The 18,994-nt window shown below is 40.1% G+C and overlaps 2 protein-coding genes across 6 annotated transcripts in view; both read right to left on the reverse strand.

The window, feature by feature from the left end:
* Positions 1–304: 304 nt before the first annotated feature.
* Positions 305–7,703, reverse strand: tmem9b (TMEM9 domain family, member B). Its single transcript, XM_086107269.1, has 5 exons — positions 7,482–7,703; positions 5,600–5,691; positions 5,408–5,516; positions 4,742–4,876; positions 305–1,348 (listed from the first exon to the last, which is right to left on the reverse strand). The coding sequence occupies exons 1-5, from the start codon at positions 7,551–7,553 to the stop codon at positions 1,193–1,195; spliced, it is 564 nt and encodes a 187-aa protein (XP_085963395.1). The 5' UTR covers positions 7,554–7,703; the 3' UTR covers positions 305–1,192.
* A 740-nt stretch (positions 7,704–8,443) lies between these two features.
* scube2 (signal peptide, CUB domain, EGF-like 2) overlaps positions 8,444–18,994 on the reverse strand; it is a 36,673-nt gene continuing 26,122 nt past the window's right edge. For all 5 annotated transcript variants that reach the window (XM_086106879.1, XM_086106880.1, XM_086106878.1 and 2 more), the window contains 7 exons: positions 15,423–15,593; positions 13,801–13,968; positions 12,922–13,083; positions 12,648–12,845; positions 11,526–11,678; positions 11,335–11,414; positions 8,444–9,619 (listed from right to left, as the gene is read on the reverse strand). In XM_086106879.1, coding sequence (XP_085963005.1) covers positions 9,473–9,619; positions 11,335–11,414; positions 11,526–11,678; positions 12,648–12,845; positions 12,922–13,083; positions 13,801–13,968; positions 15,423–15,593 — 1,079 coding nt within the window. In that variant the 3' untranslated portion in view covers positions 8,444–9,472. The remainder of the gene's footprint in view (positions 9,620–11,334; positions 11,415–11,525; positions 11,679–12,647; positions 12,846–12,921; positions 13,084–13,800; positions 13,969–15,422; positions 15,594–18,994) is intronic.

Here is an 18,994-nt window from a genome sequence, read left to right on the forward strand (position 1 = left end):
CCGTAAATAAAAATTACCCGTGTCTAAATATCACTGGACTTGCAAAATAGAACGTGGTTTCAAATTCTAAAACACAATGGCTGGGGGTTGAGGGGGGTGGGGGCCGCACCATCAATTACAATCATGTGATTTTGTTTCCAATCCATTGTGGCAGTGCATCGGAAAACTCTCAAAATAGTCAACGTGTGTCTGTTAAAGATCGCTAACAGATGTGACTGGATACATTCACTTTGTGTACAGACTGTACCTGGAGGGAAAGTTTGTCGCGGTTTGGAGCGTGATTCACAAAATGGCGACGGCACAGTTGCAAGACTCACAAATATTCACATCAATTTATTTCAAAGTTAAAAGGTGGCACACATGTTACAACGCTTAGGAACGGTTTCTGAGGCCACCCCAAAGCAGTTATCATAATAACTCCAGTGTGTCGCTCGCGCGGCGGGTGTCCAACTAGGCATGTTATTTAGGACCTTGATAAAAATAAGTCAAGTTAACAGAATTGGAACGGCTACACACCTCTTCACCATCTCTGTCATTACGTTCACATTTGGCCTCACTGGTTAACTTCCTGTCCCAAAGTGAAATACAACTGGTGGATATCAGTCGCCATACAGTTAATAAAAATAAAATTTAAAGTCCAAATGTCACTAAAAGATGCACAGATAAATAACACGAGATCACCTATTTCAGCAACTAAGATCAAATGAAAATTTCAAATATATTCAACATCGACTTACTCAGTACAATATTCGCGATCAAAAAGGAAACGCCTTCATAAGATGTCTTCAGTCCGTGCGGATTGTATTCGGACAGCCAGTTTAGTGTGCAAAATATACGAGGGTGGCCCAGCTTTGATCCAATGTGGTGCTGGTCCAGTAGATATAACAAATCATTTTCTTGTAAGGTTTTTATCTGGCATTTATTAGTCACATTCTCAAGATATATTCCTCTGAGAGCATCCGTGCATGAGTTCAGACATATCATTGAAAACAGTGCAACAATAGTGTTATGGAGAGAAAAAAAAATATCTATGTGATCGCTTGTAATGTCCCTTTTGATCTAGTTTGTACTTCATTGACACTTACGGAGATACAAACCACAAAATGAGAAACGGGAAGAGATACAAGTCACAGACTCGGTCACAGTGTGTTGTTGTTTGGGGGATTTTTTTTTTTTTTGTCCTCTCCATCTTTTAACTGAGGACGACATGACGGTCGAACACAGACTTTCTCTGTTCCTGGACTTGCCTCCTCCAGCGCTGCTGAGCGTGCTCGACCTTGTTCAGCATGTTGGGTCGAGAGTGTGAGCGAGAGAGGACGTTGTGAGCGTTTGCAAAAGGCTGCTGGTCCTGAAAACGCAGATGATTATTTAGTTAGGGCCTGTATGACATTCCATGCCTTATATTCCAAGGTTTATAATGTAGCAAATCCCAAACTTTCTGAAAATGCTGCACTACAGTGGATCTAAAAAGTTGACACACCCCTGTTCAAATGCAAGGAATTAAGAACCGTTGCAAGTCATTAGCGTAACAGCAGACCGTAATTGCTTTAGCCTAGTAACATAATTGCCATTTTGTTTGTGAAATGTGAAGAAAAAAAAAATCAAATTCAATAAACAAGAAGAGGGTTTGGCACTCCAGTGGGAATTAAGAACAATTACAAATCATTAGCCTAATATAAAATAATTGATTTCTCTTTATGACATTGTTTCCCAAGTAATTTCTGAACGTTTTTGTAAAACAAGGGGGGGAAAAAAAACACATACGAGATGAGTCTGTTTGCATGCCAGGTGAAATAAAAAGTCGACATTCCCATGTTCAAGTACAAGGAATTCCAAACCGTTCCAAGTTGTTAGCTTTACAACATAATTGCCTAAATCAATTATGGTAATGTTTTGATTTATATTCTGACAGTACGTTAAAAATGACTAGGGCAATTATGCTATTAGGCTAACGATACGCCTGTCAGTTTTAGCACAAACCTTTGAGCTTCTTCTAGAAAAAGAAAAGTCATAAAAACCCAACAAGAACACCTCAACTTTATTTTCGGTTAATCAAAGGTACGATACATTAAATCACAGGTGTCAAACTCAAAGCCCAGGGGCCAGATCTGGCCCACCACATCATTTTATGTGGCCCGCGAAAACAGATCAAACATGTCAACTTCCATGAAGCTTCCTAAGATGTCGAACAACATTTTGAATTCTCAAATGTAATAAATAGAGATATTGGAAGCATTTTCTTGTTACCCTCATGATGGTAACTTAAACAATAGTTGAATCAACAGTTATTCTTGACTTCTTGATATGGCTCGAGTCATCACAGCCCTCCAAGGGAAACGGTAACTAAAATGTGGCCAGCGACAAAAATGAGTTTGACACCCTTGCATTAAACAGTGGATGCTGTGTGATGGCTCCTATTGAACAAGTCACATTACTGGTTTAAAGGATTCTCTCTCTCTCTCTCTCCCTCTCTCCCCCTCTCAGTTTTACTTGCAAAGACATGAGTGGGACATCACTGCGAAAGACAGGTATCGGACGAACTTGAATGGGCTAACATCTCAAAATGTCAGCCGCCGTGCGCTCGAGGAACCACTCGGAGGTAAAACAACAACAATCAAACAAACAAAAACAAAACACAGCACACACTCAAAAGCCGAAGTTCACAACGACCCGCGAGGCTGCACGTTAGCTAAAAACACGTTTTAGCTGCAACAAAATGAAGCAACATTTTAATTGAGGTGTTGTGCAAAAGTTTCAAGGTGCGTTTCAAAAAAAATTGTGGTTTCCACGTGACCATATTTGGTCATAGTGATGTTTAACGATCAAGTGGAGCTAAGTGGCTCAACATCGCATCTCTGCTGTGTTGATGTCTGTATTCATTGGAAGTGGAATGAGTGATCATTAAGGCAATGAAGTCGAAGCAGTTCTATATGTTTTAATAAGTCATAAAAAAGGTCAGTCCTCAAAATAAAATGAACAAACATCATCATCCATACGTACATTTTCTCTCTCTCTCTCTCTCTCTCTCTCTCTCTCTCAAAAACCTGTCATTTGAACAAGGGTGATAAGACTTGTAATGTCCACATCATGTCCCAGAAGAGTGTCACTTTCAAAGGACGACAGCATAGGAAGCCCAGGTCAAAGATTACATGAGTTCATGTTTTCTGTCAGCAATTCTTCCATCAACTGAATTTTCCACAGTGCTAATTTGAAAGCTCTTCAACGGCCAAAAATTCTCCAGGACAGTTCGTATTCCCTGGAGGAATTTCGGTGTCTACCGGTCACTGCCCCCCCCCCCCCCCCGCTTTATAAAAAGAAGTATTGGAGACTCAGAAAATAAATGACACATGGATAAAAGAGCACATAATTAAAGTTACAATGCAACAAGTACAGTATCAGAATTTTCCCACAAAATAAGCCCCGCTAATATCTCCACAAGGAACAAATTAAAATGTTACTTGAGGAGATGCTAGTCAGGTACTGAATCCTGTCGAGATGCCGGTTAGCAGGTTTCACGTCGTGATGTTGTTCACGCTTTCTTTTTCATTACGTTTGACTTGCACATTTTTTCCCACAGATTCTTGGATATTTCTCACAAGGTTACACATTCAAAACAGAATCTGATCCCCGACGTTACTGTTTTCCAATACATTTTTGTTCTTCTCGAGCGAAATTTGCCAAATAAAATAACTCGACAAAAAAGAAGTCTCGGCTCCTCCGAACAAGTGGTTCAGAATTCCGCCTGTAACCACACAGCCTTGGGTTTGATTCGGGTGAGTGGCATCGGTTTATGTGCCGGGGAGTGAATAAACAGCAGAGTTATGTAGAATGCTGGAAGGCTTAATGAAATGAAATGAGTTTGGGATACGGTGGCACCCTATCTAACAAGTTGAATTTGTTGCGTGACAACACTTGTAACTCAACGTGCATCTAAAATCATCTTTCCCCATTGAAATAACTGAAAATGCAATTCAGCCATCCCACGGTGTGCGAGCCAATTAGGAAGCAACCTAAAGCCGGCGCTGTTGCAAAATCGAGGAGGAACTAGTTGTCTCGAATGGTTGTGTTTACGTTTCTCCCAAGTATCACTGACCACAATTCACATTGGTTACAAGATCTAAGAAAGGAGCAGTACATTATCCTTGTTGTAGCAGAAAATTTGATGCAACAATTCTTGTGCGGTATTGGATTTCATTCGATTGTGCAGGTGTACCTAATGTTGTTTCCCATGCTGGCATGTAGGGAGAGAGACATAACTGCATTGACCACCTCCCGCTAAATAATGGATGCGCTATGATGAGAAGCCGACTCGAGCACTCAGCAAGTGTGCAAGTGATTGGGCTCTCAAATGGATCCTACAGTCGGCTCTCCCGCGCAATACATCTGCCGCCGCCACAGAGAATGATGACAAAATAACACATCGCTCATTTGCACTGACAACTTCAAGCCTCAACCCATTTAAACAGCTGCTTTAAAGTTTGTTTCCTTCGGAATCCTACTTTTATATTTACATTTCAGTATTTCAGACCTACAATCTTGTTAAACTTGATCTAGATGTTTGACGAAGGGGAAATCTTAGCTTATATACACATCGACAAGCCCTCACAGCTAAGTGTTACCATGTAAATAAGAAAAACATCGCATAAATATTACTATTAGACAGTGGCCACTGGTTGGGGATGGTTACGATGAGACAGATTTCTAGAAAATGAGTTTTTGGTGAGGCGATGTGATCACATACCCCAACATCATCGTCACTTTGAATGAGCTGCGAGTGACCAAACAGACGTCTTTTCAGGATGGGCTCCAGGAGCGTCAGGTAGACCATGTAGAGAAGCAGCAAGCCCAAAATGGACAAGTAGATGATGATAGTGACCTGGGGGGGGGGGGGGGATAGTACAGGTTAGAAGGGTTGCAAAAGGCCAACAAATCTCCATACATGTCCCTATGGCCCATTCAGGGTACTTTCCACAGGAATTGATGATAAGTAAAAGGTAAAAATGTGGACATTACTGTAAAAACAATAGCAATGGTCAACCGCAAGTTTTAATCAGAAATGGCTTTATGTGTCCCTATCAGTTAAAAAAAATGATCAGGAACTACCAAAGCATATTTTTGACACCAATTTCAAAAAGGTCTTTTTTCTGGCACTTCAGGTTTTGCAGATATTTTCTTTGTTGCGATTGTTGTTGTTTTTGAGTTTGACTTATAAAACCCTTGCACAATACAGATTTGAACACGTGTACGAATTTTCAGCATTTCAGAAAAAGCGTCACCAGTTACTTAAACTAATATAGGTTGAAAATGTAGATTAGTCTTTCTCAGCGCGTTTTTTTCAGCCAGCAGTGAAGTACTGTATTTGTGCTTAAAACACTCATCCAGTAATGCAAATGGTTGTACAACTTACCTTAATAGTGCCTGAGCTTCTCTCTTCATATTTACACTCACAACGTAAACAGTAAGCCTCCACGTCTTTTCCATCCACCGGCATTGGTTCCACTACATGCAGACAGTTACTGGAAAAAGGGAAAAAAACACATTACAAGACATTCACGCCGGGACATACATTCATTCGGAGTGGGAAAAACACTGAGCATACCAGTCTTTAAGAGACACATTCTGCTTGTAGATCTGTCCCTCGATTTCTCTGTATGGTGGGCAGATGCACTTGCAACGGATGTCTTCAGAATTCTGGAAGAAACATTATCTCATGTTATTTTAAAATATACTGTCGATTTTTATTATCTTTATGCCCAATTTTTGTTGATCATTATGGCCACTTTATTTTGACATTCTACTGCTTCCACATTACGATACAGAATCAAACTTTCAAGCACTCATAAAATTCAAGAATGGGAGGAATTAATTTCCATAATACAAAAATGCTCACATATCCCAGATTTCAACTTTTCCACCCCCAAAAAAACATTGAAGTGAATGGGATCATTATTAAATTCTCAAACAATGCTCATCTGAGCATTCATTCCATACTCTCGATATCCATCTTAAATTCCATGTACTTGTGGGGTCTTTATCCTCACTAGCAGGACAACTTTGGCGTTCTAGTGAGGAAAAACTGTGCACTTATTGACAACTGCGTACTACTAGCACTAACAAATGACACCAAAATTCTACGACTTAACATCTAGTGCTTCACTAGTAGTGTGAAGATGTCAACTTGTGCATAGTTTTGCCAGACTAATAGTGACGCCCTACTTAAATGCCAAGGTTGTCCCGCAAGTGTGTCAAAACTTCATACAGTAGCGGAAGGCAATATGGGAGGAAAACGTTACTTGTAAGACACATTTCTACTGTTCTCCAAGTGCACTGAATTATCTTACTAGTTAAGACAAAGCATGTACAGTGTTCCTTCGCTACTTCACGCTTCGGTTATTGTGGATTTGCGGATTTTCATTTGTGACGGTGACTTAACCTATAGTTTTAACTCTCTATTTTTGTTGGTTTTCTAACTACTTTTCTTACTTTTAAATCGGACCAGTCAAGAATTTTTTAATGTTTTGTTTGTTTGTTTGTTTTGTTAAAGAGAAGAGCATGCGCCGCTTACATTTATTCATGAATTCAGTTCTGTATTTATTCAGCATTTTAAATTGTGGAAGTTCAATTTATTAAGTTTAACAAGTGTTCCCAGGGGGCTTTCTATCAACGTAGTAAGACAACATTGGCATCCAATAATAGGACAATTACAGGTGATGAGTGAGGCAAAACCATGCACAATTTGACAACTGTGTCTTACTAGTACTAGTACTGTAGTTGTGTTGAAAAATGGCATACACATGTTACAAATACACACACGCTCTCGACAGGGTGCTCAATTGTGTACAAGTGAGGACATACGGTGTACTAGTACCTGAAGCTGGATGTCAAGATTACCAAAAGAATGCTCAGGCGGTTTTCCAGAACATTAGTAGCACAACTTTGACACACTCGTAAGACAACTACATGACAAGGGAGGCAAAACTGATACCAATAATGCTACTGACATTACATTTTCCTAGTTAGCTTCACGAGAAGTACTAGTAGCACGCATATTTCAACCTTTGCTAAGTTTTGCTTATTAGTAACCTGTAGTTTTGGTACTCGAGTGCCAGAGTTGCTCTTCTAGCATGCAGAAATTCTGACAGAAGTGGAAGGCAGTAAGGTAGGAAGGTAACGAGTTAAGCGCAGTCGTTGCACGTTGAATTGTCTTATGAGACAGGACAAAGCGCGTGCTAGTGCATGGACCTAAAACTGGATTTCAAGATTTAAAAAAAAAAACTTAAATAATTGCTCAAAAAACGATTTTCCACAGGCATCACACCTGTTCAGAACTGTAAATACAAAATTTGACTAGATGGCTGACATTTTATACATTTAATACTAATTCAACACAACGTGTAGATGAGTTGTGATACAAACAGAAAACATTCGTGATTAAAATCTACATCATATGTCCCCTCTGTCCCAGCTAGCGTTAACCTTACCTTCGCTGTCACTTCGCTTAGAAGCAAAACACACACAAAGCCAAATGTCCGTAGAAGAAACACGCCCTGCATTTTAAAAACATGTGTAGTGCACAAAGGAGAGTGGGTAAACGGTTTACACGCAGCACGCCGTTACGTGTTTTCTGTTAACGAGGGACGAGGTTAGCCATGATGCTACCACACAGATAAACAGCCTCGCATCAGCTGACTTAGAGCTTCCGGAACATGGCGACCAATTTCCGCACATCGTGCTCCGTTATGAAATACTGTACAGTAGAGCTCTTTCGATAGACAGTCAAGAATCGCTAGTTTTACAAGGAAAACATTTTCACCAATATATAAACAGGTATATATTCAGATGATATAATGACATGATGATTATTATTTATTTTTCAATTCTGTGTAATGTCATGAGCACAGACGGGGAGTTAAGCTTAGATCTAGAATGACGTAGTGACCGAAACAAACGTAACCAAGGATTTGCTGTCAAATTTTTTGGATCCGCAAAATCTCCCAAATATTATGCTATATTACATATTTTGTGTGTTTCTTTTTTTAACTTACTTCGTGTTAAAATTGTTTTGTTTTTTTATATATCATGGTATTGCATTGGCTTTCCTTTACATTTACAGTACATTACATTATTTTGTCTCGCATGTGATGTGCTAAGTTGCCGTTTGACATAATACAGTATTGACATGAGTTGTTAAAAGAAAGTACTCAAACAAAAAAAACGTGTCTTAAAGTGAAATAAATGATTCCCCACGAGTCGGCTTCACTTCAGTTGGCCTCCAAACTTTCATATTAGACACAAACGTTGTTTTACAGTTACTCTTCACTCACATTAAATGACAATAAATGCAAAATGACACATTTTTCTCCTGCATTATTTTATACTGTATTTCAAACTCAGAATTTAGCAGATGAAAGTCACAATCTTAAAAATGAAGAAAAAAATACTGTTAAGGTTTCTATCTTTATTTACAGTATAGTAGATGTACAAAACCATAAAAATATACACACACAAGAATCATCTATGGCAGGTGAGTAGCTCAGTTCTATTTTACAAGACTTTTCATTGACTTACCTAATTTTACTGTTACTCAGAAACATGTCATATACCATTACATGCTCTCAATTGTCAGAATAGATTACAGGCGTCTTTGGTTATTGGTTCACGATAAAAAACAACATTTAAAAAACAATGGAGGAGTTGAGATGCCCTTATTTCATTTATTCGTCCTCTTTTTTGGAATTTGGGATGTATTTAAAGTGATTTTCCATAATGTGGCAACCTCTGAAATAAGAGTTGCAGTACTATCCCGTCAAACATCTCATCGCTACCATACATTTCACCTAAAACTTTTTACATCATATACAAAACATTCATCAGGATAATTGCTTTTTGTGGCTCCACTACTTTCTTCATAGTGCTAAAGTTCCCAAGAACGTCATATGTGCTATCATTGTTTTTCTCATTGTGTATATCTGTCACTTGTAATAGTAGCCTATGTGAAAACTACAGACGCACTCTATATACAGTATCACTGAGTTTCAGTATATATTTACTTTGCTACTCACTTCTCATCAGAATGCCATCAGCAAATGTCTCCTAGTGTTGCAATGAGCAGGTTGAGCAATATTCACTTGGATGAATACACATAAGATGAAAATACAGAAGGCTCGTCAAACATCATAATGAGACGTATACATCGAAAAGGAGGTTATACAGTTAATGTCGTTGCTTTGTTTTAATTCCAATACAAAGTGGCAGAAGTGATCCTGATGCTCTATTGAGGCCAGAATATTCCCCTGCTAAGACGTCCAGTTCAAAAGTCTGCTCTCTTTTCTTTTATTTCTCCTCAGGATTACTTGCATCAGTTACGTGATCCACTTTATTATTAAGCATATAACGAGAGAAAACATTGAATCCGGACAAATACTCGGGGCTGCTTTAACTATTCATCAGCATGGTGTCCTTCAGCACTTTCTTACGGGCGAAGGAACCTCAGGACTTTGGAGCGCAGGAAGCGGATGAAGGATTTGGGGAACATTTCTCGGGATTCTTGTGCCGTGTAGTTGAAGAAGTTTTGTGGGTGAGCCAGAACATCGAATAAGGCCTTCATGAGCTTTTTGTCCTACACAAGAGCATAGGAAAAATACACAACAAACAGTAAAGGTAATGCATACAAACGGAATAAACATTAGTGGAGATAAACAAGTAATTAGCATGTGCTGTACTGTATTCACTGAAAGGATGAAATATATTTAACACAAAAGGCGGTTATTCAACACATAAACACACTCAACACCAAATGTCTACTCAAAAAAAATCATTGATTATCATTATGTCTAACGTCAGCGAATCTTGAGGTACAATAATAAGGAAGAACCTGAAAAATGAGGGTTAGAAATCACAAGAAACCGCTCATGTCCAATCGGCTCCATTGCTCAGATTTCATTCCTATATTTCACAAACACTAGGGGGCATGTTTGAAAAGTATCATGGTTATTATAGCATGTTGGAATGCATCAACCTAACCGCAATTACATTTATAATTGTGGCTGTAGTTGGCAGACGTGTAGAACAGAGCCGCATATTCAGAGCCGTTCTTAATGTTTTGACTAGCTCTTGTGACTAAATGAAGCATTTGAAATAAATCAGTTTAGTTCTACACCAATTTCTACCAAAACATACATCATGTTAAATGACTCCCCTCTGATCATAACCTTGCAATCTTTTGTCAAAGCAGTATTTTGCAAGTTTGGATGCCATTCTTCACATTGTGGCCAGTGTGTGTATTGTAATAGATCAACTTTATGTGAGAACAAGAGGCTGCTTCATCTTGAATTTGTGGTGGGTCTCTGGAGAAGCTGGTGGTGCTGCTCCAAACGAAAACATATTTGCTCTTGTGGCTTGTACGGGAGGGCAACTACGGTTTGCATGGATGTCTTCATCCTCATGAGAACAAGCACTCAACAATTGCAAAAGCTAAACTGAAACATGACTTTATTATTATTATTATTATTATTGTTACAAACTTAAATCCTGACTAATTTTCTTTTTACTTTGTCACCAACGTTGACATTAGCAGATGCTGCTTGTAGTTATACCTGTTTCCAAGAGAGGGCAGTGCACACTTATACAAACAAACAAAACAAAAAAGGGAAACGTCTACCCGAATGGTAATCAAACTTTTACACAAGTACCACCTCACACAAGCCACAGGTTTTATTCCTAAAAATTGTATTTAATATTTTTGATAGTCACGTAACATTATGCACAGTCTCAACATCAACACTGTGCTTGAATATGAGAGAATGAAACACTACACGTGAATGTATTGTACACAAAAGTTAAATAGAACTGAAATGAATGGCACTGGATTAAAAAGAAAAAGATAGAGCCACCGTAACATTATGCACATTAATTAATTTAGTGCACTACGAGTGGTAATCGTACCACACTTTGAAAATCTGTATGCAAATAATGATTGAATGAAAATAAATTTCAATATAATTGTTACCTAAATAAAAATGTTTGAAAACAAAGACTTCATAATTATTAAATGCAATGTGTTGTTCCTAAAAGTTAAATACAACTGAACTGTACTGTAAAAAAAAGTTTAAGTCACTGTACCATTCACTAATTCAGTGATTCTTTTTCACACCACCAGGGGGAGCCCGCATACCTCTAGTGGTACTTGAAGCACATTTGAAGAATCACTGGTCAAACTTCTCTTGGGCAACATTGACGGTACATATGATAATACAGTACATTTAACTGGTGGATAAAAGTGTACGGTATAAAGTTTCTGTGGAGGACAAAAAAAAAAAAAGATTATTTGCATACCTTTAGAATCTCTTGATGATTCTCTGACGCATATAACCTCCCGTCTCTAACGATGTCCTCTATCAATTCCTGGTAGTCCTCTACAGTAAAAAGTCCATCAAGAGCGTCACAAGACAAAAATGCATACAAATAGACTTGACAACATCAAATTAATGGGACAAGAAATGCAATTAATGTTTTTTTTCACTTACCATCATATGTAACGTACGGGACCTGGAAGCCTTTCCCGCTGTTCCCCTCATTGGATCGGAATTGAATCCAGAGCCTCTTGGAGCGAGAGGTGAAGGCGATGGGACGCTCGTATGTCTGGCACGTTTCGTAGGTTGTCACAGAGTTTAACAGAGCTGTGAAGTTCAACCATATGACACAACATCATATACACGTGCAAAATATCAAAACACCTATTCGTTCATTCAATTTCCATAGTGCTGGTGCTCATTAGGGTCATGAGTGTGCCTGAGTCGAAATGGCTGAAAGCAAACCCGCTGATGTATCTTGGCCCTGGCATGAGTCGTCCCAAGTATAAAAGAACCTGAACACTTTGTTTGCATCAGCAGTTATCCGGTGCAATTGCAAAGTGCAGTCAGGTAACTGTTCACCTGGTGTGGCCGCGTTAGAGTGCCTCAATGTCAGCGGTGAATGTGCGCACGTCAAGCAGAGAAAGATGCAAAAGTAAGGAGTGAGGAAAATCTTTTAATAAGTCCGACTTCACAGTGTGCTTGTTGACCGGGGCTACGGGCTAGCGTAACAGGTTTAGAGCGCCACAATGTCTGCCATGAGTGTGCACACTTCACACAGAGAAAGGCTGAATAGTAAGGATGGAGGTAGAATTTTTTTTTAAAGATCAGATGGGACAACTAGAGTGTGGTCAGTGGCTTTGTGTTGGCATGGCCACTTCAAGGCACCTTGTTGTTGCGGTGTGGAAAAGCCCTACGGCGACTCAGATAAATACCAGCCACCAAAGGCTTTAAGCGGATATATTTTCACAGGTCAAACATGTATTGATGTGTCGGTTATAAGAAAGATGCTAGACAGACTACTGTCGGATCTATATTTCCAGGTCATAGTAGAAGTATTTGACTGACAGTTGACATATTTTCACAATTTTGAGGCCTTGTGTTATATTGTATAGTCGCCAATTATTATTTTTTTAATCATATACATTTGGTATAAATGTTAACAACATTCTTTTCTGTAGTGTGTCACAATGTCTGATTGGGACTTTACAAGTTAAAGTGAACTGTACTAAACAAATGTAGTGTGCTAAATACTAACTGTAAAAGGTATAGGGACAGAAAGACAACCAGACTCACCACTTTTCCTCATCACTAAGTAGTCTCCACACTCGTCCTCAATTGGCAGGAAGATTTCCGGCACCACAATAAGAATCCTACGTTTGGGCGGCGGATTGATGGTCCACGTGCACTCCACGTTGGCCGGGTAGTTCCCGGGATAGTTGGGGGACTCGATGTAGCCAGTGAAGTCCCCCAGCTCGCCCCCGCACTGTCTGTCTGCGAAGCGACACTGTTTCGTCAACTCTTTCGATTTGTTCGGCCAATCAAAATGCTTCGTCGTGTACACTCATACTTTTGCACTGCATAATGCTGGTGGAGCCATCAAAATCCGTGGATGTGTTTCCGGGGCAGGCGACGCAGTAGTTCTGCCCAAAATCCACCTGAAAGGTGCCCGTGGGGCAGCGGATGCAGCGGTGTGTTGTTGTGTTGTAGTAGTGGCCTGGGGAGCATTGAACTACAAGGACCAGAACACATGTCGTCAATCAAGTCCTTCAGAACGTCTCATCTGTTTCATTGGCTTTAGTGGAAAGAGTTCAAACCTGTCGGGAATTTTACAAGTAAAATCCAAATTGTACTTATAAGACAATGTTCATCCTCACGTCGACAAGTGACACTTTATGTCAGAAATATATATACGATTCTGTTTTATTAGAGAGATGCGTACCCCTCGCGTTTATGGATTTGTTAAAAAAAATCAAGGATCCTATTAGTAGGCCAAAAGTGGTACTGTAGTGGATAAAATTGTTACTAAGTCAATAATTCTAAGTCATTCTAGTTCCCTGAACTTTCTTATTACACTGAAAAAAAAATGCTGTGTAGAAATTAGTCATTTTCATTTCAGCAAGTTGTTGCACAAAACAAGATCATCTGGAATCAGATACGTTTTATAAGCAGACTGCTACTCTACTTAAAACAAAACTCTCTTTGGATCCAGATGCTTTTATTTTGTGTGACCACTTGGGGAAAAAAAATGTAGTTAACGCAAGACACCATTTTTTCAGTGTTGTGAAGACAAGCATGGTAAGTACATGGAACTTAAGGTGGATATCAAGAATATCAAAGCCATGCCGCTGTATCTGAACACACAACGTAGTTGTTTACATAGTAAGCCAAAAAAAAAAAAAAAGAAAGAAAGAAAAAAAATAAGTATTAAAAATAAGAAGAAGCACACCTTTGGTCTCACACTCTTGAAAGGTGACGGCACCACTGCGCTTGGTGACCAGGTTACCCCCACAAGGGAAGCAGGTGGTACGCCCCACTTCTGGCTGGTACGATCCCAGAGGACACAGCAGGCAAGGGGTGAAGCCATCTTGGGAGAATTGACCTGGGGGGCACTGACCTGAACACACACACGTTTAGCAAGAACTGATGTGTTGCAACTGCTTCCATGACAACAAGAGAGCAGATGTTGGAGGGAAAAAAAGTCATGTTTTTTTTTTGTTTTTCAAATTTTTTATCTCCAATCACATCACACGTAGTATCTGGTTGACTAATACAAAGTAGGCGCCTCTGGGAGGCTACAGATAAATCTTTTTGTTTAGTCTGTCAGGGGAGATGTGGATTTAAGCTATGGCATCACGCCACATGCTGAGTGCGATAACGACAGGCGGGGAGAGCAAAACATGGTGGCTCGCCCTCAGCGTTTATTCCCAAAGAAGATAAGTTCGCCTCTAAACTCGGCTTTCTTTGGTCTTACACAAAGCAGAGAATTTCTGACAGAACATCCTTATCGAGGCACCGTCGCATCTTGTGTGGTTTCTCATTGTGAAAAAAGTGAGTTGCAAGCTGGCTTTCGTATTGCCCAGCTTTCTCATTTGACTGTCAACGTTTCATTTATTCACGTTATCAAATTGTGACAATCTTGAATACACCTCTCGGCCAACATTCTTATGTTGGATTCCGTTTGGTGGTCATCCTTAGTACTTTCAAGGAAAAAAAAAGATCAAGTGTCTTTTCTCCTGTTATTTTTGGTTTTTAACAGCATGAACTCAGTCTGTTGGGACTTGGGCAAGTTATTTTTCATTCTTCACAAAAACCTCTGCTGATGTTCCTTTTTTTTAATGGCACACATCCCCTGCTTATTCACAAACCCCATAATTTGTCAGAAATTATATTTATTTATTGTTTGATTTATCTTTTAACTTTTGGGGTGACCCCAGCTATTTGTGGATTTTTGCTTTTCGGATTTAGGCCCTTATCCCTTCTCTGCAAATTATTGTGTAGTTTATGTTAAGAACAGATTTGGTTAAAATAAAAGCGAATTGATTTTCTGACAAAATGAAAAGAACAAATGCTTTTAGCAACAAAGACATTTGCTTTAGCGGGTCATGTAAACTGATGCGGAGGGCCAGATCTCACTCCCATGTCTTGACTATGAGAACTAGAGTGGGCTTCCTCTAGTGGCATGTGATCAAATCAAGTACAGTTCAGTTGTATTTAACTTAAGTTCAATACATATACATTGAATCTTTAAGAACTGACTACTGTATTTGAAAACCTTTGGTACAGATTTTCTTTAACCTTAAATTGCGACACAATTCAACTGAATCATAATTTAAGTGCAGCTTTCATTTTTTGCAGCTTGAGTGCTGCATTAATGTTAAAACTGTGCATAATGTCACAGTAGATTACAATAATATTACACATAGTTTTTAGGAATCAAACCTCAGTCTCATTTTTGAAGAACACATAGCCCTACTAGCTACTGTATTCCAACGTTGGCTATGAAGGTGGAATTTTTTTTTAGGTGATTTTTGGGGTGCTTAAATGTCTTCTTAGATGCTACATTTTTACCTCCGCACTCGGAGACGTTTCGAGCTCCGGCCACTTTGGCGACGTCCTTTCCTTCAGGTGTGGGGCACACCTCGCAGGACATCTGGCCTTCCTCGTCCTGATAGGTACCTGCTGGACACGTCACACACCTCCCCTGGTCGCCATCATAGTATGTGCCAACACTGCAGCTCACTGTTGGACAGGTGAGGAGTGGGATTGGTATTTAACACATAAGTGAAGAACCTTGCTCTAAAAAAAAAAAAAATGTCACGCTTGTGTTTATTCAACACAGTGAATGTTTTGTCGTGTATGGGACAAAAATAAATAAATACACATCCCCTGAATAAAAATAGTCTTGTAATGTGGCATCTTGGTGCTTCTGTACCCAAGATGATCTCCTCATAAAACAAAAACAAAGCATTGGAAGTCCAAAGCTAAATGTTGTCTGCACTTGTAATTAACAACCATTTAAAAGACAGATCAGTATGTGGCGTGTCAATCGAGCAACCCCGCCGCAAAAGCCATGAGAGGGGAAGCCAGACAACAAATCAAACGGCCCTGACAACACGGCAGATTTACACCATCGACGCTGCACTTCAAGTGTGTAACAAGAACATAAAATTAAAGCAAGCCAGACTTCATCAGCACATCAGCTGCCTTTAAAAGGATCTGATGCACAGGTGACAAAGCCCGCTGTCTTCCAAATCACACGCTAATTCTCAGCAGATTTTCACACTGGGATAAGTGCTGTTTATTTGAAAGCACTCACCACCTCTTTTTTTCCCCAGCAAGAAGTACGCTTTACTTCTGCATAACATTGGTGAAGTGATATTCCAGGGAACCCAGCATTTGCTGAAAACAGCATTTCAGTTCCACACTCCAACGATCTCATCTTAACAAACAGATAACATTATGGAAATTCGTTTCACAGCACAACTGCATCTTTGACATCCAGTTTAAGGTCCATGTGCTCAGTCGTATGCTGCTTGTCCTCACTCGTTTTGTCAACTCGGCATACTAGTTGAATGGCTAGCGTCATATTAATAAATAGATTCTATCATCTTCTCTGTTTTAATATTTGTTAATCTGAACAAATTATATTGTAGATGCTCTTAATATAAATAGACAAGGTCTTCAAACCGACTGCAAAATGTCCTAAATCCTTTTTTAACATTTTCGGAAAGCAAGAAAAAGCTGAACCAACTGAACTAACAAGAAGAGTCCAGTTGCCTCAATTCAATCTTTGTGGATTAATTACCATTCCGTCAATAACTGCGAATCTACACAGGCAGAATGGCAACGCTTTTATTTAAAGCAAGCACATGGACATTTTTATTTTTTTGGTAATATTCTCACAGTAAGTTGAAAATGACTTGGGCAACTATGCTTTAGGATAACAATATGTTTGCTCATAAGAAATTATTACCAAATTCCGGTTTGACTCCAGAAATTTGTAAAACTGAAGTGCTCATCGCACTTAATACAACTGCGTGGAATAAAACAATACAAATAACAACTGCTTCTAATCAATCTTTTTTTTTTTCACATAAGGCATTTGGGATATAAATGATAAAACCTGTAATTGACACGAACTAAGCTACGCATACCTCCTGCGTGAGCCGATACGTACACACAACACGTGAAGGCATGCATGCGCTCCCTCATAATTATGTCAGAAACTTCAGCACATCCAGTAAACTACGGTCAGGGGCACATAAAAAGTGCTTCACCGGGTCATTAAGAGCTGTTGCAAACCCGACGCCAAATGCATTCTTGTAAAAAGCAGAGAGACAAAAGAGCACCCGGCCTCTCCGCAGCTGCCTCCGACGACTTGATGGAGCGCGGCTGCTGTGGCTCGCCAAATGACTTTTAATGTCGCCGTAAGGCCCCAAACACAGAAGCAAATCAAAGAGCGCATTTTCCTCTTATCTCTTAAACGCCTAATTAAAGGGACTCTTTGCTTGGGTTCCTCCCTTTCAGACTGATGCCTGTAATTAATTTCGGGAACCTATTCTTAAGAACTCGACTCGGGAGAATAAATCAAGAATCCGAACTTTCAGTGCTCACAAAGGCGTTAATTAATTACGTGAGGTTCAGCAAATTGTTCAATTTTCCCTACTGAAAGAAAAGAAAATATAATTCTCTCGAGAGCGCTACGATTTTTGGAAGGCCCATTGACTACCGTGAAAGAGCATGAGGAGCCATCATCGTATTGTCCGAACAGCTTTTATTTGACAGAGGGAAACAGTGAGAGAAGAGACGGAGTGAGAGTGAAAGAAAGAAAAAAACCTTGAAGCCTTTCAAATGCAAAGAGCGCATCCATAGTCCTCCAATTGATGGCCCCAAAGAGGTTTGAAAGACCTTTCACCTCTATTCAAGCCTTCAGTCTTTGCCCACTTGATGACATAGGAAAACACTCGGGTATCACAGTGGTAAGGAGCTGAACCCAATAAAAGGGATCAGCTTTCTGAATCCCCCCATTCTGCTCGGCCCAATCGCTGCTCACGCCCATCATGCCGGGGCCCAAACAGCTGATGCTAATTGATTCCCATGGTGTGGCTGAAGTCAATTCTCTTTAGCAGTTTAGTGGCTGGGGGTCATGCAAAGTGGCCCCGGCTGGGGGGCACTTTGGATGCAAGAGGAGAGCGGTGGGGGACAAGCCGCACTCAAGCTGCCAGCTTCAATCAACACGACTTCCTAAACAACTTAAAACAAACAAGGAACAACAAAACAACAGTTCATTTAGTCACTGTTTATATCGACTAGTTAATTCTTAACCTGTCAGTGCCTCAAGAGTGATCACGACTTAACCAGCTCAAAGGATAGCAGCGGCCCGTCGAGGCGAATGAAGCCGAGCACGCTGCCGAAGTCGGTAGAAAGGGAAAGCGCACCTCTCCGAATGCACTGGAGGCTGCCTTGCGGTAGAGCGCCTCGTCGCTCTGAGTGGGCTTTTCAATGAATGGCACCAAACTGCAGAGCTAAGCCAAAGCGGGAGGTGGGGGAGGAGGAGGAGGAGGAGGAGGAGGGGAAAATATAGCTCCTTTAAAGAGCTGGAGGTTAAGAATGCCTTTCACTCACCCCCACTCCACCTCCGCCACCACCTCTTTTCTTCTAAATAACATGTCCACGCCTACCATGGCCATTGGACTGCTTAATGTTGATCTGAGAACATAGCACTTAAGATCTGCCTTACTCACATCATGAGACAGTATATCAGCATCACAAATTACAAACTCATGAAAATACATCAACGCCTTTCCCAATAACACAGTCAGATGCCTCATGTAAGGGAGGATTTATAGTGGGGAAGGCCTCTTATACTGCTTTCGATATGCATCGGTTAATACACTAAATGTGTTGAGAAGCGATCCTAAAAAGGAATTTGGCAGTACTGTTTTAACAATGAAGCAGCAAAAAAAGGTAAAGGAGTTGACAGTTACAACGAGGCACTCTTAAAACAGCTATGCCAGCTGACCGACACCTTGGCTGTCAAGTTAGAGTTAATTCAAGTTAGAACCTCCACCTTTCCCTGCGCACACTCACGGTCAACAATGTGGAGCTTGAAAACGCCCACGCCAGCCCAGCACGAAGCC

This window comes from Hippocampus guttulatus, chromosome 3, assembly GCF_054856545.1.
Source record: "Hippocampus guttulatus isolate MCC_2025c chromosome 3, RoL_Hgut_1.0, whole genome shotgun sequence".
Lineage (NCBI taxonomy): Eukaryota > Metazoa > Chordata > Actinopteri > Syngnathiformes > Syngnathidae > Hippocampus > Hippocampus guttulatus.